The 21,167-nt window shown below is 43.2% G+C and overlaps 1 protein-coding gene across 1 annotated transcript; it reads left to right on the top strand.

Annotated features, from left to right (window-relative positions):
* The first annotated feature begins 13,669 nt into the window (after positions 1 to 13,669).
* On the top strand, positions 13,670 to 21,106 carry LOC127246394 (DAR GTPase 2, mitochondrial). The gene is made up of 9 exons (XM_051267730.1): positions 13,670 to 13,884; positions 14,950 to 15,137; positions 16,951 to 17,115; positions 17,345 to 17,449; positions 18,625 to 18,702; positions 19,085 to 19,306; positions 19,571 to 19,667; positions 19,754 to 19,938; positions 20,524 to 21,106. Exons 3-9 carry the CDS (start codon positions 16,957 to 16,959, stop codon positions 20,782 to 20,784), a joined length of 1,107 nt encoding a protein of 368 aa, XP_051123687.1. The 5' UTR covers positions 13,670 to 13,884; positions 14,950 to 15,137; positions 16,951 to 16,956; the 3' UTR covers positions 20,785 to 21,106.
* Positions 21,107 to 21,167: the final 61 nt, after the last annotated feature.

Below are 21,167 nucleotides of genomic sequence, written 5' to 3' on the forward strand. Positions count from 1 at the left end.
ACAAGGATTCTATAGGCGAACCTGAGAAAGGATCATTGTCGATGTCTGTCCCGGCAGACAACAGCGAATTCGTGACCAGACGAACGAATACGGTCAGGCCGTCCATCGAGACAGAGTGGGCGCCGATAAAAACTCCTGCGCGGATTTTCGCGAATATGTAGGCATCCAAAATGGCTTTCCTGCGATGCAGGTCGCGGCAAAAAGTCGCGAACGACGAACATGTCCGCCGTTCACGAACCCGTCGTCCAACCGTATATTGAGAACGAGGATTCGCGCACATTCGCCGACGAACCCGCGTCAACGCGGGATGTCCAATAAGGCCTATCGTTTAAAGACATGATAACACGTAACAAGGATTCTATAGGCGAACCTGCGAAAGGATCATTGTCGATGTCTTTCCCGGCAGACAACAGCGAATTCGTGTCCCGACGAACGAATGCCGGTCAGGCCGTCCATCGAGACAGAGTGGGCGCCCAGAAAAACTCCTGCGCGAATTTTCGTGAATATGTAGGCATCCAAAATGGATTTCCTTCGTTGCGTGTCGCGGAAAAAATTCGCGAACGACGACCATGTCCGCCGTTCACGGACCCGTCGTCCAGCCGTATATTGGGAACGAGGATTCGCGCACATTCGTCGATGAACCCGCGTCAACGCGGGATGTCCAGTAAGGCTTATCGTTTAGAGAAAACATAACACGTATCAAGGATTCTATAGGCGAACCTGCGAAAGGATCATTGTCGATGTCTGTCCCGGCAGACAACAGCGAATTCGTGACCCGACGAACGAATACGGTCAGGCCGTCCATCGAGACAGAGTGGGCGCCGATAAAAACTCCTGCCCGGATTTTCGTGAATATGTAGGCATCGAAAATGGCTTTCCTGCGATGCAGGTCGCGGCAAAAATTCGCGAACGATGACCATATCCGCCGTTCACGGACCCGTCGTCCAGCCGTATATTGCGAACGAGGATTCGCGCACATTCTCCGACGAACCCGCGTCAACGCGGGATGTCCTGTAAGGCTTATCGTTTAGAGAAAAGATAACACGTAAGAGGGATTCTATAGCCGAACCTGCGAAAGGATCATTGTCGATGTTTTTCCCGGCAGACAACAGCTAATTTGTGTCCCGACGAACGAATGCCGGCCAGGCCGTCCATCGAGACAGAGTGGGCGCCCAGAAAAACTCCTGCGCGGATTTTCGCGAATATGTAGGCATCCAAAATGGATTTCCTGCGTTGCGGGTCGCGGAAAAAAGTCGCGAACGACGACCATGTCCGCCGTTCACGGACCCGTCGTCCAGCCGTATATTGCGAACGAGGATTCGCGCACATTTGCCGACGAACCCGCGTCAACGCGGGATGTCCAGTAAGGCTTATCGTTTAGAGAAAAGATAACATGTAACAAGGATTCTATAGGCGAACCTGCGAAAGGATCATTGTCGATGTCTGTCCCGGCAGACAACAGCGAATTCGTGACCCGACGAACGAATACCTCAGGCCATCCATCGAGACAGAGTGGGCACCCAAAAAAACTCCTGTGCGGATTTTCGCGAATATGTAGGCATCCAAAATGGATTTCCTGCGTTGCGGGTCGCGGAACAAAGTCGCGAACGACGACCATGTCCGCCGTTCACGGACCCTTCGTCCAGCCGTATATTGCGAACGAGGATTCGCGCACATTCGGCGACGAACCCGCGTCAACGCGGGATGTCCAATAAGGCTTATCGTTTAGAGAAAAGATAACACGTAACAAGGATTCTATAGGCGAACCTGCGAAAGGATCATTGTCGATGTCTGTCCCGGCAGACAACAGCGAATTCGTGACCCGACGAACGAATACAGTCAGGCCATCCATCGACACAGAGTGGGCGCCCCAAAAAAACTCCTGCGCGGATTTTCGCGAATATGTAGGCATCCAAAATGGATTTCCAGCGATGCAAGTCGCGGCAAAAAGTCGCGAACGACGACCATGTCCGCCGTTCACGGACCCGTCGTTGAGCCGTATATTCCGAACGAGGATTCGCGCACATTCGCTGAGGAACCCGCGTCAACGCAGGATGTCCAGTAAGGCTTATCGTTTAGAGAAAAGATAACATGTAACAGGGATTCTATAGGCGAACCTGCGAAAGGATCATTGTCGATGTCTGTCCCGGCAGACAACAGCGAATTCGTGACCCGACGAACGAATACGGTCAGGCCGTCCATCGAGACAGAGTGGGCGCCGATAAAAACTCCTGCGCGGATTTTCGTGAATATGTAGGCATCCAAAATGGCTTTCCTGCGATGCAGGTCGCGGCAAAAATTCGCGAACCACGACCATATCCGCCGTTCACGGACCCGTCGTCCAGCCGTATATTGCGAACGAGGATTCGCGCACATTCGCCGACGAACCCGCGTCAACGCGGGATGTCCTGTAAGGCTTATCGTTTAGAGAAAAGATAACACGTAAGAGGGATTCTATAGGCGAACCTGCGAAAGGATCATTGTCGATGTCTTTCCCTCGGCAGCAACAACAGAATTCGTGTCCCGACGAACGAATGCCGGCCAGGCCGTCCATCGAGACAGAGTGGGCGACCAGAAAAACTCCTGTGCGGATTTTCGCGAATATGTAGGCATCCAAAATAGATTTCCTTCATTGCGTGTCGCGGAAAAAAGTCGCGAACGACGACCATGTCCGCCGTTCACGGACCCGTCGTCCAGCCGTATATTGCGAACGAGGATTCGCGCACATTTGCCGATGAACCCGCGTCAACGCGGGATGTCCAGCGAATGCCGGTCAGGCCGTCCAGCGAATTCGTGACCCGACGAATGAATACCTCAGGCCATCCATCGAGACAGAGTGGGCGCCCAAAAAAACTCCTGTGCGGATTTTCGCGAATATGTAGGCATCCAAAATGGATTTCCTGCGTTGCGGGTCGCGGAAAAAAGTAGCGAACGACGACCATGTCCGCCGTTCACGGACCCTTCGTCCAGCCGTATATTGCGAACGAGGATTCGCGCACATTCGGCGACGAACCCGCGTCAACGCGGGATGTCCAATAAGGCTTATCGTTTAGAGAAAATATAACACGTAACAAGGATTCTATAGGCGAACCTGCGAAAGGATCATTGTCGATGTCTGTCCCGGCAGACAACAGCGAATTCGTGACCCGACGAACGAATACAGTCAGGCCATCCATCGAGACAGAGTGGGCGCCCCAAAAAACTCCTGCGCGGATTTTCGCGATTATGTAGGCATCCAAAATGTATTTCCAGCGATGCAACTCGCGGCAAAAAGTCGCGAACGACGACCATGTCTGCCGTTCACGGACCCGTCGTCCAGCCGTATATTGCGAACGAGGATTCGCGCACATTTGCCGATGAACCCGCGTCAACGCGGGATGTCCAGTAAGGCTTATCGTTTAGAGAAAAGATAACACGTAACAGGGATTCTATAGGCGAACCTGCGAAAGGATCATTGTCGATGTCTGTCCCGGCAGACAACAGCGAATTCGTGACCCGACGAACGAATACGGTCAGGCCGTCCATCGAGACAGAGTGGGCGCCGATAAAAACTCCTGCGCGGATTTTCGCGAATATGTAGGCATCCAAAATGGCTTTCCTGCGATGCAGGTCGCGGCAAAAATTCGCGAACGACGACCATATCCGCCGTTCACGGACCCGTCGTCCAGCCGTATATTGCGAACGAGGATTCGCGCACATTCGCCGACGAACCCGCGTCAACGCGGGATGTCCTGTAAGGCTTATCGTTTAGAGAAAAGATAACACATAAGAGGGATTCTATAGGCGAACCTGCGAAAGGATCATTGTCGATGTCTTTCCCGGCAGACAACAGCGAATTCGTGTCCCGACGAACGAATGCCGGCCAGGCCGTCCATCGAGACAGAGTGGGCGCCCAGAAAAACTCCTGCGCGGATTTTCGCGAATATGTAGGCATCCAAAATGGATTTCCTGCGTTTCGGGTCGCGGAAAAAAGTCGTGAACGACGACCATGTCCGCCGTTCACGGACCCGTCGTCCAGCCGTATATTGCGAACGAGGATTCGCGCAAATTTGCCGACGAACCCGCGTCAACGCGGGATGTCCAGTAAGGGTTATCGTTTAGAGAAAAGATAACACCTAACAAGGATTCTATAGGCGAACCTGCGAAAGGATCATTGTCGATGTCTGTCCCGGCAGACAACAGCGAATTCGTGACCAGACGAACGAATACCTCAGGCCATCCATCGAGACAGAGTGGGCGCCCAAAAAAACTCCTGCGCGGATTTTCGCGAATATGTAGCCATCCAAAATGGATTTCCAGCGATGCAAGTCGCGGCAAAAAGTCGCGAACGACGACCATGTCCGCCGTTCACGGACCCGTCGTTGAGCCGTATATTCCGAACGAGGATTCGCGCACATTCGCTGAGGAACCCGCGTCAACGCGGGATGTCCAGTAAGGCTTATCGTTTAGAGAAAAGATAACACGTAACAGGGATTCTATAGGCGAACCTGCGAAAGGATCATTGTCGATGTCTTTCCCGGCAGACAACAGCGAATTGTGTCCCGACGAACGAATGCCGGTCAGGCCGTCCATCGAGACTGAGTGGGCGCCCAGTAAAACTCCTGCGCGGATTTTCGCGAATACGTAGGCATCCAAAATGGATTTCCTGCGATGCGGGTCGCGGAAAAAAGTCGCGAACGACGACCATGTCGGCCGTTCACGGACCCGTCGTCCAGCCGTATATTGCGAACTAGGATTCGCGCACGGGCGCCGACGAACCCGCGTCAACGCGGGATGTCCAGTAAGACTTATCATTTAGAGAAAAAACAACACGTAACAAGGATTTTATAGGCGAACCAGCGAAAGGATCATTGTCGATGTCTGTCCCGGCAGACAACCGCGAATTCGTGACCCGACGAACGAATGCCGGTGAGGCCATCCATCGAGACAGAGTGGGCGCCCAAAAAAACTCTTGCGCGGATTTTCTCGAATATGTAGGCATCCAGAATGGATTTCCTGCGATGCAGGTCGCGGCAAAAAGTCGCGAACGACGACCATGTCCGCCGTTCACGGACCCGTCGTCCAGCCGTATATTGCGAACGAGGATTCGCGCACATTCGCCGACGAACCCGCGTCAACGCGGGATGTCCAGTAAGGCTTATCATTTGGAGAAAAGATAACACGTAACAAGGTTTCTATAGGCGAACCTGCGAAAGGATCATTGTCGATGTCTTTCCCGGCAGACAACAGCGAATTCGTGTCCCGACGAACGAATGCCGGTCAGGCCGTCCATCGAGACTGAGTGGGCGCCCAGAAAAACTCCTACGCGCATTTTCGCGAATATGTTGGCAGCCAAAATGGATTTTCTGCGATGCAGGTCGCGGCAAAAAGTCGCGAACGACGACCATGTCCGCCGTTCACGGACCCGTCGTCCAGCCGTATATTGCGAACGACGATTCGCGCACGAGCGCCGACGAAACAGCGTCAACGCGGGATGTCCAGTAAGGCTTATCGTTTAGAGATAATATAACACGTAACAAGGATTCTATAGGCGAACGTGCGAAAGAATCATTGTCGATGTGTGTCCGGGCAGACAACAACGAATTCGTGACCAGACGAACGAATGCCGGTGAGGCCATCCAACGAGATAGAGTGGGCGCCCAAAAAAACTCCTGCGCGGATTTTTGCGAATATGTAGGCATCCAAAATGGATTTCCTGCGATGCAGGTCGCGGCAAAAAGTCACGAACGACGACCATGTCCGCCGTTCACGGACCCGTCGTCCAGCCGTATATTGCGAATGAGGATTCGCGCAAGGGCGCCGACGATCCCGCGTCAACGCGGGATGTCCAGTAAGTCTTATCGTTTAGAGAAAAGATAACACGTAACAAGGATTCTATAGGCGAACCTGCGAAAGGATCATTGTCGATGTCTGTCCCGGCAGACAACAGCGAATTCGTGACCCGACGAACGAATACGGTCAGGCCGTCCATCGAGACAGAGTGGGCGCCGATAAAAACTTTAGCGCGGATTTTTGCGAATATGTAGGCGTCCAAAATAGTTTTCCTGCGATGCGGGTCGCGGAAAAAAGTCGCGAACGACGACCATGTCCGCCGTTCACGGACCCGTCGTCCAGCCGTATATTGCGAACGAGGATTCGCGCACATTCGGCGACGAACCCGCGTCAACGCGGGATGTCCATTAAGGCTTTTCGTTTAAAGGAAAGATAACACGTAACAAGGATTCTATAGGCGAACCTGCGAAAGGATCATTGTCGATGTCTTTCCCGGCAGACAACAGCGAATTCGTGTCCCGACGAACGAATGCCGGTCAGGCCGTCCATCGAGACAGAGTGGGCGCCGATAAAAACTTTAGCGCGGATTTTTGCGAATATGTAGGCATCCAAAATGGATTTCCTGCGATGCGGGTCGCGGAAAAAAGTCGCGAACGACGACCATGTCCGCCGTTCACGGACCCGTCGTCCAGCCGTATATTGCGAACGAGGATTCGCGCACGGGTGCCGACGAACCCGCGTCAACGCGGGATGTCCATTAAGGCTTATCGTTTAGAGATAAGATAACACGTAACAAGGATTCTATAGGCGAACGTGCGAAAGAATCATTGTCGATGTCTTTCCCGGCAGACAACAGCGAATTCGTGACCCGAAAAACGAATGCCAATCAGGCCGTCCATCGGAACAGAGTGAGCGCCCAAAAAAACTCCTGCGTGGATTTTCTCGAATATGTAGGCATCCAGAATGGATTTCCTGCGATGCAGGTCGCGGCAAAAAGTCGCGAACGACGACCATGTCCGCCGTTCACGGACCCGTCGTCCAGCCGTATATTGCGAACGAGGATTCGCGCACATTCGCCGACGAACCCGCGTCAACGCGGGATGTCCAGTAAGGCTTATCGTTTGGAGAAAAGATTACACGTAACAAGGATTCTATAGGCGAACCTGCGAAAGGATCATTGTCGATGTCTTTCCCGGCAGACAACAGCGAATTCGTGTCCCGACGAACGAATGCCGGTCAGGCCGTCCATCGAGACTGAGTGGGCACCCAGAAAAACTCCTACGCGGATTTTCGCGAATATGTAGGCAGCCAAAATGGATTTCCTGCGATGCAGGTCGCGGCAAAAAGTCGCGAACGACGACCTTGTCCGCCGTTCACGGACCCGTCGTCCGGCCGTATATTGCGAACGAGGATTCGCGCACGGGCGCCGACGAAACCGCATCAACGCAGGATGTCCTGTAAGGCTTATCGTTTAGAGATAAGATAACACGTAACAAGGATTCTATAGGCGAACCTGCGAAAGGATCATTGTCGATGTCTGTCCCGGCAGACAACAACGAATTCGTGACGAGACGAACGAATGCCGGTGAGGCCATCCAACGAGATAGAGTGGGCGCCCAAAAAAACTCCTGCGCGGATTTTCGCGAATATGTAGGCATCCAAAAAGGATTTCCTGCGATGCAGGTCGCGGCAAAAAGTCGCGAACGACGACCATGTCCGCCGTTCACGGACCCGTCGTCCAGCCGTATATTGCGAACGAGGATTCGCGCAAGGGCGCCGACGAACCCGCGTCAACGCGGGATGTCCAGTAAGTCTTATCGTTTAGAGAAAAGATAACACGTAACAAGGATTCTATAGGCGAACCTGCGAAAGGATCATTGTCGATGTCTGTCCCGGCAGACAACAGCGAATTCGTGACCCGACGAACGAATACGGTCAGGCCGTCCATCGAGACAGAGTGGGCGCGGATAAAAACTCCAGCGCGGATTTTCGCGAATATGTAGGCATCCAAAATGGATTTCCTGTGATGCAGGTCGCGGCAAAAAGTCGCGAACGACGACCATGTCTGCCGTTCACGGACCCGTCGTCCAGTCGTATATTGCGAACGAGGATTCGCGCACATTCGCCGACGCACCCGCGTCAACGCGGGATGTCCAGTAAGACTTATCGTTTAGAGAAAAAAGAACACGTAACAAGGATTTTATATGCGAACATGCGAAAGGATCATTGTCGATGTCTGTCTGGGCAGACAACATCGAATTCGTGACCAGACGAACGAATGTCGGTGAGGCCATCCATCGAGACAGAGTCGGCGCCCATAAAAACTCCTGCGCGGATTTTCGCGAATACGTAGTCATCCAAAATGGATTTCCTGCGATGCGGGTCGCGGAAAAAAGTCGCGAACGACGACCATGTCCGCCGTTCACGGACCCGTCGTCCAGCCGTATATTGCGAACGAGGATTCGCGCACATTCGCCGACGAACCCGAGTCAACGCGGGATGTCCAGTAAGGCTTATCGTTTGGAGAAAAGATAACACGTAACAAGGATTCTATAGGCGAACCTGCGAAAGGATCATTGTCGATGTCTTTCCTGGCAGACAACAGCGAATTCGTGTCCCGACGAACGAATGCCGGTCAGGCCGTCCATCGAGACTGAGTGGGCACCCAGAAAAACTCCTACGCGGATTTTCGCGAATATGTAGGCAGCCAAAATGGATTTCCTGCGATGCAGGTCGCGGCAAAAAGTCGCGAACGACGACCTTGTCCGCCGTTCACGGACCCGTCGTCCGGCCGTATATTGCGAACGAGGATTCGCGCAAGGGCGCCGACGAACCCGCGTCAACGCGGGATGTCCAGTAAGTCTTATCGTTTAGAGAAAAGATAACACGTAACAAGGATTCTATAGGCGAACCTGCGAAAGGATCATTGTCGATGTCTGTCCCGGCAGACAACAGCGAATTCGTGACCCGACGAACGAATACGGTCAGGCCGTCCATCGAGACAGAGTGGGCGCGGATAAAAACTCCAGCGTGGATTTTCGCGAATATGTAGGCATCCAAAATGGATTTCCTGTGATGCAGGTCGCGGCAAAAAGTCGCGAACGACGACCATGTCTGCCGTTCACGGACCCGTCGTCCAGTCGTATATTGCGAACGAGGATTCGCGCACATTCGCCGACGAACCCGCGTCAACGCGGGATGTCCAGTAAGACTTATTGTTTAGAGAAAAAAGAACACGTAACAAGGATTTTATATGCGAACATGCGAAAGGATCATTGTCGATGTCTGTCCGGGCAGACAACATCGAATTCGTGACCAGACGAACGAATGTCGGTGAGGCCATCCATCGAGACAGAGTGGGCGCCCATAAAAACTCCTGCGCGGATTTTCGCGAATACGTAGGCATCCAAAATGGATTTCCTGCGATGCAGGTCGCGGAAAAAAGTCGCGAACGACGACCATGTCCGCCGTTCACGGACCCGTCGTCCAGCCGTATATTGCGAACGAGGATTCGCGCACGGGCGCCGACGAACCCGAGTCAACGAGGGATGTCCAGCAAGACTTATCGTTTAGTGAAAAGAGAAGACGTAACAAGGATTCTATAGGCGAACCTGCGAAAGGATCATTGTCGATGTCTGTCCCGGCGGACAATAGCGAATTCGTGACCGACGTACAAATGCCGCTCAGGCAGTCCATCGAGACAGAATGCGCGCCCAAAAAAACTCCTACGCGGATTTCGCGAATATGTAGGCAGCAAAAATTGATTTCCTGTGATGCACGTCGCGGCCAAAAGTCGCGAACGACGACCATGTCCGCCGTTCACGGACCCGTCGTCCAGCCGTATATTGCGAACGAGGATTCGCGCACGGGAGCCGACGAACCAGCGTCAACGCGGGATGTCCACTAAGACTTATCGTTTAGAGAAAAGAGAAGACGTAACAAGGATTCTATAGGCGAACCTGCGAAAGGATCATTGTCGATGTTTGTCCCGGCAGACAACAGCGAATTCGTGACCCGACGAATGAATGCCGGTGAGGACATTCATCGAGTTAGAGTCGGCGCCCATAAAAACTCATGGGCGGATTTTCGCGAATATGTAGGCATCCAAAATGGATTTCCTGCGATGCAGGTCGCGGCAAAAAGTCGCGAACGACGACCATGTCCGCCGTTCACGGACCCGTCATCCAGTCGTATATTGCGAACGAGGATTTGCGCACGGGCGCCGACGAACCCGCGTCAACGCGGGATGTCCAGTAAGACTTATCGTTTAGAGAAAATAGAAGACGTAACAAGGATTCTATAGGAGAACGTGTGAAAGAATCATTGTCGATGTCTGTCCGGGCAGACAACAGCGAATTCGTGACCAGACGAACGAATGCCGGTGAGGCCATCCATCGAGATAGAGTGGGCGCCCAAAAAAACTCCTGCGGATTTTCCCGTATATGTAGGCATCCAAAATGGATTTCCTGCGATACAGGTCGCGGAAAAAAGTCGCGAACGACGACTTTGTCCGCCGTTCACGGACCCGTCGTCCAGCCGTATATTGCGAACGAGGATTCGCGCACGGGCGCCGACGAAACCGCGTCAACGCGGGATGTCCAGTAAGGCTTATCGTTTAGAGATAAGATAACACGTAACAAGGATTCTATAGGCGAACGTGCGAAAGAATCATTGTCGATGTCTGTCCGGGCAGACAACAGCGAATTCGTGACCAGACGAACGAATGCCGGTGAGGCCATCCATCGAGATAGAGTGGGCGCCCAAAAAAACTCCTGCGCGGATTTTCGCGAATATGTAGGCATCCAAAATGGAGTTCTTGCGATGCAGGTCGCGGCAAAAAGTCGCGAACGACGACCATGTCCGCCGTTCACGGACCCGTCGTCCAGCCGTATATTGCGAACGAGGATTCGCGCACGGGCGCCGACGAACCCGCGTCAACGCGGGATGTCCAGTAAGGCTTATCGTTTAGAGAAAAGATAACACGTAACAAGGATTCTATAGGCGAACCTGCGAAAGGATCATTGTCGATGTCTGTCCCGGCAAACAACAGCGAATTCGTGACCCGACGAACGAATACGGTCAGGCCGTCCATCGAGACAGAGTGGGCGCCCATAAAATCTCCTGCGCGGATTTTCGCGAATATGTAGGCATCCAAAATGGATTTCCTGCGATGCGGGTCGCGGAAAAAAGTCGCGAACGACGACCATGTCCGCCGTTCACGGACCCGTCGTCCAGCCCTATATTGCGAACAAGGATTCGCGCACATTCGCCGACGAACCCGCGTCAACGCGGGATGTCCAGTAAGGCTTATCGTTTGGAGAAAAGATAACACGTAACAAGGATTCTATAGGCGAACCTGCGAAAGGATCATTGTCGATGTCTTTCCCGGCAGACAACAGCGAATTCGTGTCCCGACGAACGAATGCCGGTCAGGCCGTCCATCGAGACTGAGTGGGCGCCCAGAAAAACTCCTACGCGGATTTTCGCGAATATGTAGGCAGCCAAAATGGATTTCCTGCGATGCAGGTCGCGGAAAAAAGTCGCGAACGACGACCATGTCCGCCGTTCACGGAGCCGTCGTCCAGCCGTATATTGCGAACGAGGATTCGCGCACGGGCACCGACGAACCCGCGTCAACGCGGGATGTCCAGTAAGGCTTATCGTTTAGAGAAAAGATAACATGTAACAAGGATTCTATAGGCGAACGTGCGAAAGAATCATTATCGATGTTTTTCCCGGCAGACATCAGCGAATTCGTGACGTTTCTGGTTAGTTAATTAATGCTGTTTATAAAGACTTGTTTGGTAGGAAGCTTCGACAGCTGCCGTGTATTTATTATGTTACCTGCGTATTTGAAATTACTTTTTTGCCCTTCCAATTTGATCGGTGCAATGATTTGTGTTGTTTTTTTTTTTTTAATCACGACATTAATTAAATATTTTTAAATATAGTTTCTAATTATTTTATATCATTAGTTTAATTTCATAGATAATTTTCCCTATTTATAAACAATATTTTTATATATATTATATTGGGCCCAAAAGCACATTGCTTTAAAATATATAAAGCTCAATTCGATAATCAATAATGGGCTTCGGCCCAATAATAACTATTGAGAGGGGTATAAAAAATAAAGGGAAAAAGGTTCTTCAATAAAAGTTTTGTGCTTTGTATTTTTATTTTTTTTTTCATAAAATTGAATATTTATATTTTCATTTAACATATATTTTTAGAAAAATGTTTTTTTTTTATTTAAAACACTACGTTAAATACTATTTCAAAATCCAAAACTAAAATTCAAAAAGAAAAATAAATAAAAAATTAAATATTTGATACTTCTTTGCCCTTTTAAAAGAATTATACTTTTATTTTCATCATTCTAAATAAAAGTTTATATTTTTTAAATAAGTTTGACCAAAATATACATTATAAATAAATATATATATATATATATATGTATATATGCAGTTGTATCAAATTAAAACGTAATAGCAAAAAATTCTTTACGCACAAGTACTATCAACTACTACTTAAAATATTATTACTCCCTTAATCCAAGCTAATTATCCTATAATGCCTATATTGAAAATGTAGAAATAGATTACGTAAAAAGTATAATAAGGAAATTATTAAAAAATAAAAAATAAAGTAGTTGTATAAATAATAGAAAAAAGTACTCCCTCCGTCCCATGTAATATGGGTGTATTACTGTAGACACGAGAATTTATGTAAATTTTCGTTGTTTTAGTCCTCTGGCGCCGGAGATGCCCGCGTGGCTCGCCGGAGGTGACGTGTCCGCCAGGTCACACGTCGATTTTTTATTTTTTTTAAACTTATTTTTAATTTATTTTAAATTTTATTTGTATTTTTTTTATTTTTTTATTTGATCCAATTAAAAAATTTAAAAAAAATAAAAAATAAAAAATAAATCCACGTGTCCGTCAGGTATCGCTGACCTGGCGGATACGTCACATCCGGCAAGCCACGCGGGCGTCTCCAGCGCCGGAGGATTAAAACAACGAAAATTTTTCACTTATGGGACTAGTTTGCGACAAGTTCCACGACTAAAATGATAAAGGGGTCATACGGGACTAAAAAACAGTTTACCCAAATAATTATTATTTAGTAAACATAATTATAGATTAAGATTAAGATTAAGATTAAGATAAGTAAATAGTTTAATTAAAATTAAAAAAATTATAAAATTTAAAATTTAAAATTTAAAATGCAATTAAATTAAAGTGCATAATTATATTTCCAAAAATAAAAAAAACAAGTTAATCGGGACTGACAAAAATAGAAAATAGGGACAAATTATAACGAATGGAGAGAGTAACAAGTTTATTATTATTTATTATAATTACAAGTGAATAAAATTATTTACCGTAAATAAATTAGTATAAATTTAGCAAATAAATAAATAAAAAGTAATATAAATTACTTGGAATGGAGTGAATTGTATCTTTATTAGCATATTTTTAATTAAAATATTTAATTATTTAATTTTAATTTATTATTATTTGTATTAATATTTTTTAATAACTTATTAATAACTCAATTCGTTCCATATAATTTGACTCTATTCCTGTATTAATAAAATAATTATTATATATAATAAAAATAATTTTAAATTAAAATTAAAATAAAAAAATTATAAAACATAAAATTTAAAAATGTGATTTAATTATAATTAGAAATTATACGGGCCAAACTAAACAAAAATTAAAGAAAATTTATTTCTGGTAATATTTGCGGAACGGTGATGGCCCCACAAGTTCCACACGACATCGGGGCGAGAGGGTTTTATTTCTAGAAAAAGTCAGGTTGGTTTCATCCTACGTGTTGTCTACTCGATGCCACGTAAGAGAGAGATAAAAGAACCTTCCCGCCGCCGTTGGACTCATTATCCAAACACTGGCGACTCTCCTGCTGGCTGGGCTGCTCCCGACTCTTCAAATTCAATCCCTTATTTAAGAACAGCTGTGCCTGCACCAGCGCGGCCTACATCAGATTTCACCTTCTTCGCAATACCTTATCCACACACACATTGGAGAAGCCAGCTCATTTCGCATCCGCTTGCAGTCGCGGGAACAGAATTTTCTTATTTTCAAGGTAATTTTGCAATCTCATCTTGTTTTGATTTGATTTGAGTGATTATTGTGGTTGATCCATCCGATACAATCCAATCGCGTCGGTTCGTGTTTTTCCCCGCTTTTTCTGTATCTGCAAATCGAGTATTTGCTTTTTTCGTGGTTTGACCTGAGTTGGACTTGGATTTTTTTATGTATATTTTTTCCTTTGGTGAATTTGACTCGCGTCGATGTTATCGCGGTATTCTCGTGGCTTAATTTTTGTTCACGATGGATTCATGACGTATTTCATTCTTCGGTATTTCGTCGGTAATTTGAGAATTTCTGTTTACTTATTAATTGTTTGTTACTTTTGATTTATTGCGTGTTCGGTGGTGAAGATCTAGCGGAGGACTATCATGTTAGCCTAACTTCTGATCGGATGATTGTGTTGAGCTAGTTTGTGGTTGATGTTCCTCGATGATTTATTATCATTTCTGCTGATTTCGCTTGTTCTTAATCTTGTTAGGTCTATTCTTTTTAGTTTACTTTGCTTTGATTTTGCGATGGTGCTCCATTGTTTATGCATATTAAGATGATTCATGGTTCTGCATCCTGAGTCCTGACCTCTTTTTTTCAAAGATCTTCCAAATATTTCAGGCTTCGTACCCAAAATTCCATTGATCTTTGTGCTTGCAGAGTTTCTGTTTCATCGTTAATGTGTTCTGCCAAACTTAGCCAATCCATTATATTCTATTGTGACAAATGCTTAGTTTTAGTGTTACTAAAATCGTCGCTCCATTTCTTAAAAGTTATCAGGACAATAAGTTGAATTGAGTTCATTAGCTCACATTATTTTTTGTGGTGAAGCTGTTAGGAGTTCTATGCTGATAAACGATGATTATACACATGCTTTTAATCAACTATATTAACAGTTCATATTTTACATGTGTGATGTATGCTTAGATCAATTGTAAGTATATGATTTGTGGACTATTTGTCATGTGTTATTGGTTCATTCATCGTACATGTATTATATTAACCAAAAGTTTGTGTTGTCGATTTATATTTCAATATGAAAAACACCCGTTAATCAACTTTTCTACAGGATAAGTTCGACCATTGTATGGATAAGACAGAAACTCACAAGGGACTCAATGGAGACTTGACTCGCGAGTCGCTGATCGCACTCTCTTATGACATACCTGTCGCAGATCTAACTTCCGAAGTTAATAACAACGTGGACAATCAAGATGTGGAAGCTCCTCTGTTTTGTGATGACAAAGAAAAATACAGGTCTGAGCTGATCTCTATTTCTTATTCGTCGTCGCCTGAAACGAAAGTGCTCCCGCTCTTTAAATTGCCGGAGTTCTAGTTTCAGTTTCTTCTATATTATGTCGTTGTCGAAGACGATGACGACGACGGCAATGCTGGAGTGCAAGAGTGTGTGGTGAAGTAGCCTCACACTCTTCGGCTCAGCTGTATATATGTATTTGTTCTGTATTGCTATTATCAACTTGCTACTTGTTGGAAGATTGGTATGTGTTTTTACTTTGTAAAATCCTTGGACGTAAGTTCCTGCAGCAATTATCTCTATATTTTCGATGCCATCAAATTTTTTGTAAAATAATTATTTGATATAATATATAAAAATATTTAATATAAACTTTCATAAAAAATTAATTATTGCATGAAGATATTACATATAAAACTTCAAAATTAAACAATTACTTTTAATTCAAACGTTCAAAACAATTCAAAATACATAAACATCCAAAACACACATGCACAAATAGGTGTCTAATAATATTTTAATATAAAAAATATGATAGTTAAAAATTAATCATATAAAAATAGTGATAAAAGTAATTATAAATTCATTAAATTTCATGTATAATAAACAACTTTATTGACCAATAATCTTATTATTATATATTTTAACAAATAATAACTTATAACTCTTCTTTAGAGCTGTTAAATGAATCGAACCGTTTGTGAACTTGGCTCGATTCGGTTCGGTTAAATCTCGTTCGCGAACGTTAACAAGTCGAGCCGAACAACATAAACAGGCTCATTTGGTTGACGAACGAACCCGAGCTTTATTTGCTAACGTTCGTTTAAATAATATATTTATTATAAATATTATATATACATATAAAATTATAATTTATAAATAAATATTATATTAATTTAAAATATATAAATAAAATAATTTTAAATATTTCGTTATAATTTATATATAAATTAAAAAAATAAGACAAACAAGCTCGAACGAGCTTAATCAAGCCTAAACGAGTAGAACACGAATACGAGCTCAAACAACAAAAATTCTTAATGAGTCGAGCTCAAACACTACGAACGAGCCCAAGCCTTGTTCGCGAACGTTAACGAACAGTTAAAATTTAGCTCGGCTCAGTTCGGCTTGGATCGTTAACAGCTCTACTCTTTTTTATATCAACTATTTAATTTTTTTTTTAATAATATTCTATTTACTTTTTATTTATTCATTATTATTTTTTAGTTTTTGAATTTATACAATATGATATAAGAATATTGGATGAAAAGAGTATTATTTATTAAAATAAAAATAATAAAATTATAAATAAATAAATTATGTGTAAATTTAAGTTATATGTGTGTTTATTTTGTGATTTGGATTTTGAGTTAAGATTTAAATAGTAAAAATTTTGAATTTGAACAGTGGTATAATGTGATATAAATAGATATTGACGTGATGTTTTGTATTTAAAATTAATTTTTAATATAATATAAAAAATAAAAAATAAGTGTTTTGATTTGATATTTTTTTTTAAAAAAAAATTAAGATTACCAATGTATTTAAAATCCAATTCCAAACAAAACACACCAAGAAAACTCAGGACTGACGACGGAAGGAAGGAGTAATCACGTTCCATGTGTTATTAATATGGGCATCTCAGTCAAAACTCTTTTTTGAGGGGTGGTGGTTTGCAAATTAACAAATTCCGGGTGTGAAAATGCAAAAACGAAAAAAAAAACAGAAAAAAAAGAGGGTAAATCTAATAGCCGTTAGAGAAGTGATGTGAAATCCCAAACTTAACCCTGTCCCGGTTTGGCTCCTTCTCCAAAGTCGGCGATGGATGCTCTGATTCAGAGAATCGGCAGAGCAGTGAAAGAAGCCGCGAGAAGCAGAAGATCAGATTGGTGGTACACTCCTCACATGGCGGCCGCCTCGCGTGCCATCGCCGACCGCCTTCGACTGGTCGATATCGTCCTCGAAGTCCGAGACGCCAGGGTACGTCCGTGCACATACATTCATACACGAAATGTGTTCGTAGAAATGACTGAACCGCCATTCATGTTGTTTCCGTCCGTGTTCTTTGCGAATTAATGCTGTATCGTGGATTTAGTTGCGTGATTGTTGGTATTCGTCGCGGAAATTAGCTGAAGTCGGTTTAATTGAGGCTTGAAGTTGGATGTGCAATCATAGGCGATGATGCTTGCTTTTTCCTCCCGATTTTCAGATTCCGCTGTCGTCAGAATGTCCGCAGTTGAGGAAACTTCCATCCTCCACGAGACGTCTAGTTGTATTGAACAAGATTGACCTTGCTAATCCCTCCTGGACAAAGGTTAGATTTGTTTATATGCGTTTTTGAGTGCTTTGATCATGTTGAGTAGTGCGCGCCTTAGTCGATTCGAATAGGAGTAAGCAGTGAATGTTATATATGTGATACAACATATTATAGAATGATTTCATTCCTTTAGCCTGTAGGATTGTGTAAGTTTGAATAAACTTGAATCCATGTGAAGGATGATAACTAAATCATTGTTGAACTGTTATTTATGTGCATAAGAACCGGAAAATGTCAATTTTAATTTGGTAGGATTTAACTTTGTAGGAAAACATTGTGTACCATTCTGTAAATTTTGTCTAAGTTTTTGTAGGAAGGCAGCTGTGAAATCTAATCAAGACTTCAGCAAGGACATTGTAAAATTCATTTTAATAAAATTGAATCTGTGTGAAGGATGATACTTGAAAAATTATTGACTGTTATTTTGTGTGCATAAGAACTCGAGAATGTTTATTCTATATTTAGCAAACTTTTGACTTTGTAGGAAAATATTGTCTATGTGAAGGATGAGGGCTTCTGTGAATTAAAACCAAGATTTCAGCAAGGATACATAACATAGGTTTAATAAATTTGAATCTATGTGAAGGATGAGGGCTTCTGTGAATTAAACCCAAGATTTCAGCAAGGATACATAAAATAGGTTTAATAAATTTGAATCTATGTGAAGGATGATATTAAATAATTATTGATCTGTAATTATATGTCCTAGGCTTATAACTTTTGTAGGAAAACTATGTGCCCCATACTGTAAAATTGGTGAATTTGTGCATGAGGGAAGCTGTGAATTCGAATCAAGACTTTAGCAAGGATAGCATTCATCTCCACATACTCTGAGGTGCCAATGCTGTAATCTTATCAAATTTTGAACTACTGAAATGCAGGAATTGGTTTCTTGGGAACTACTGAGTGAGTTTATGCATATTCTGAAAATTATGTGAAAAAATGCCATTCGCATTGCTCCAGCTTTACTCTCAAGAATCTTTAACTAGACTATAGTTTGATATTATACTCTACTGTTTGAGGGAATTTTATTTATCTTAAGCGAAGTATTCTCCTATTTGTTGTTTGAATTATGCAAGTTTGAAATATATACAAATTTGAGTAGGATTGGATGATATAAGGAGTAGAAATCTTAATCGCAATTTCCCCTGTCAATCAATCTTCTACTGCAGGAATGGATGACATTCTTTGAAGAGCAAAAATGGATGGTTTTTGGAGTAAACTCACATAACAGGGAGAATATCCGTAAGGTAAATCCACAACTTTTTTACTTGCATTTAGTTGTTGATGCAGTTAATAATAATGTAATTACATGATGATAGTGATTTTGAATATATGCTTTATAACCAGTATTTTAAAGCCTTTGAATGATTACTCTTTTTTTTTTTTCCTACCTGCTTATGAAAAAGGCTTGCATAAAAACAGCAGTGTTCACTTATGTTTATGTTATTATATTTTTGTTTTTAAAAAAGCATATATAAATTATTTTTCAAAGAACTGTTAGCACTTTTAACTTTCGGTATTTCGTTTAGTGTTTGGAACATGATGTCTTAAATGTTCCAAAATAATCATTTCATGTTTAATATTATGGTCTTGCCATGTTGTGTATCATCATATTAAACACCCCTGCAGTTCCTCACCTTTCTACAAGCAAGAGTGAGAGAATTGGAGAAAACCGATGATCTTCATCGAACCATAACTTTAATGCTGGTCGGTATTCCAAATGTGGGGAAATCTGCATTAGCCAACTCTTTGCATCAAGTTGGAAGGATTTCAGCAGCAGAGAAAGGGAGGTTAAGGCGCTCAGTCGTGAGCCCACACCCCGGAGAGACAAAAAACATAACCAGTTTAAAGGTGTGCAACTTTCATCTTTTTGCACTTTACACACTTCCTCAAGTGACTCTTATTTTAAACATGATAGTTAATTAGTTCTGTGCTTCCGTTCTTCGTGAAATATGTAATTTTTGTTGTTATCTTCTTTTGGAAAATGAATAAACCAACATGTTTAGTGTCTTGAATTTGCTTCCCTAATCTTTCAAATAAGGGTTAAAACTTTGATACTATTTCATAAAAAAATCATAAAACATAAGGCTTTGTTTTTATTTTTTTAAACTACAGATTGCAAGCCATCCCAGTGTATATGTCTTAGACACACCGGGCGTGTTGCCACCGTATTTGACCGACAATCAGGTAGGCTCAAAGCTTGCTTTAACAGGTATGATCCTATCACCCCAAATGAACTTGCACTATAGAATGCAAAAACTCTACACATCATTAAATATGGTTTGTGTGTAAACTCAGGGGCAATCAAGGATAGTCTAGTTGGAGAAATAAACCTCGCTCGATATTTTCTTTCTGTTCTTAGCTCGAGCGACGAATACAAGAAATGGGAAAACTTAAACTTAAGCAATGGAGTATTGGCTAATGAAGGCAGTCCTGATCTGGGTAGAAGGCAGAGAAGGCAACTTCAAACTGATCATACTCAGGTATGAAAACAAAGGTTTGGTGAAGCCCGGACGGGTTGAACCTACTAAATTATACTCCATGTTTTATAGTACGGTATTTTAATTTAAAGACATGTTTTATAATTATCTTTACTAAAGTGAGGATAAATTATGCAATAATATAATATATGATATTCCATGTATATATATGTTAAAAATACAGTGTTTTTTATACATCTTCTATCCTAAATAATTTTTAACCCAACCTCGAAAAGTAAGCTTCATATTTATAATATTGACAAAAAGTCTATTATAATTTATGTGCAAATGATTTTTTTTGTTGCGGAGACTGCTAATTGTATGATTTAAGTTATTTCAATTATATGTATGTATGTGTTATTTTCTTGATCTAGTATGGGTCCAATTTTTAGGGATTATATGGCATCCTTGTTTTCTTTTCGGATATGAAACACAATTATTTGGCCCAGAAATTAGTCTAAATGTAGCTGAGACTCAGTCTGGGATAATTTGTGGTGATGTCTAGAGAGAGAGAGAGAGAGAGCATTGGTGTCTTAGCTTTGCTTGTGGTTGAGATAAATTTGTGATTGTTGATTGGTGATGGTGCAGGATGCGATTGTGAACGGCGTGCGGCGTGCACTATACGAAACAATATCATCATCCTCCTTTTCAGGGCATGGAGAAGAAGATTTATCAGCTCTTATGAAGGTATTTCATGTAGAATCATCACAACCTAATAATAGTAATACTACTACTAATAATAATAGAACAACGGCTATCAAGTTACTTAACCTGTTCCGTACGGGAAGGCTCGGACATTATACTCTAGACCATCTTCCAACTGAAATTTTTCCATGCGTTTCCACATGATATCATAAAGAAGCACACTCAAGCTATTATTATTATTATTATTATTGTTGTAGTTGTTTTTTTAGAAAAATTTTAGAAAATTAGAATGGAATAAAGTTTATGTTGTTTGGTCTTTTTTTTATTATTATTATTTTAATTCGTTGTTTGAATAATATGATTTGAATGTGGTTTTTATGAAAATAAAAACAATACATATTTATAAAAAAATTGCAATGCAGGTGTGATAATAATTAAGTTAGTCCCGTTTTCCTGATTGGTTTTGCAGTTTTGAATTCCTATCAGTTTTGTACACTGCATTCAGCACTACTTACATTAGCTCAATACGAATTCCAATCAGTCTTTGACTAAATCACAATTACCCAAAACCATAAATGACACTAAAA

The sequence above is a fragment of the Andrographis paniculata genome, unplaced genomic scaffold (genome assembly GCF_009805555.1).
Source record: "Andrographis paniculata isolate CXL003 unplaced genomic scaffold, ASM980555v1 Contig30END, whole genome shotgun sequence".
NCBI classification, from domain to species: domain Eukaryota; kingdom Viridiplantae; phylum Streptophyta; class Magnoliopsida; order Lamiales; family Acanthaceae; genus Andrographis; species Andrographis paniculata.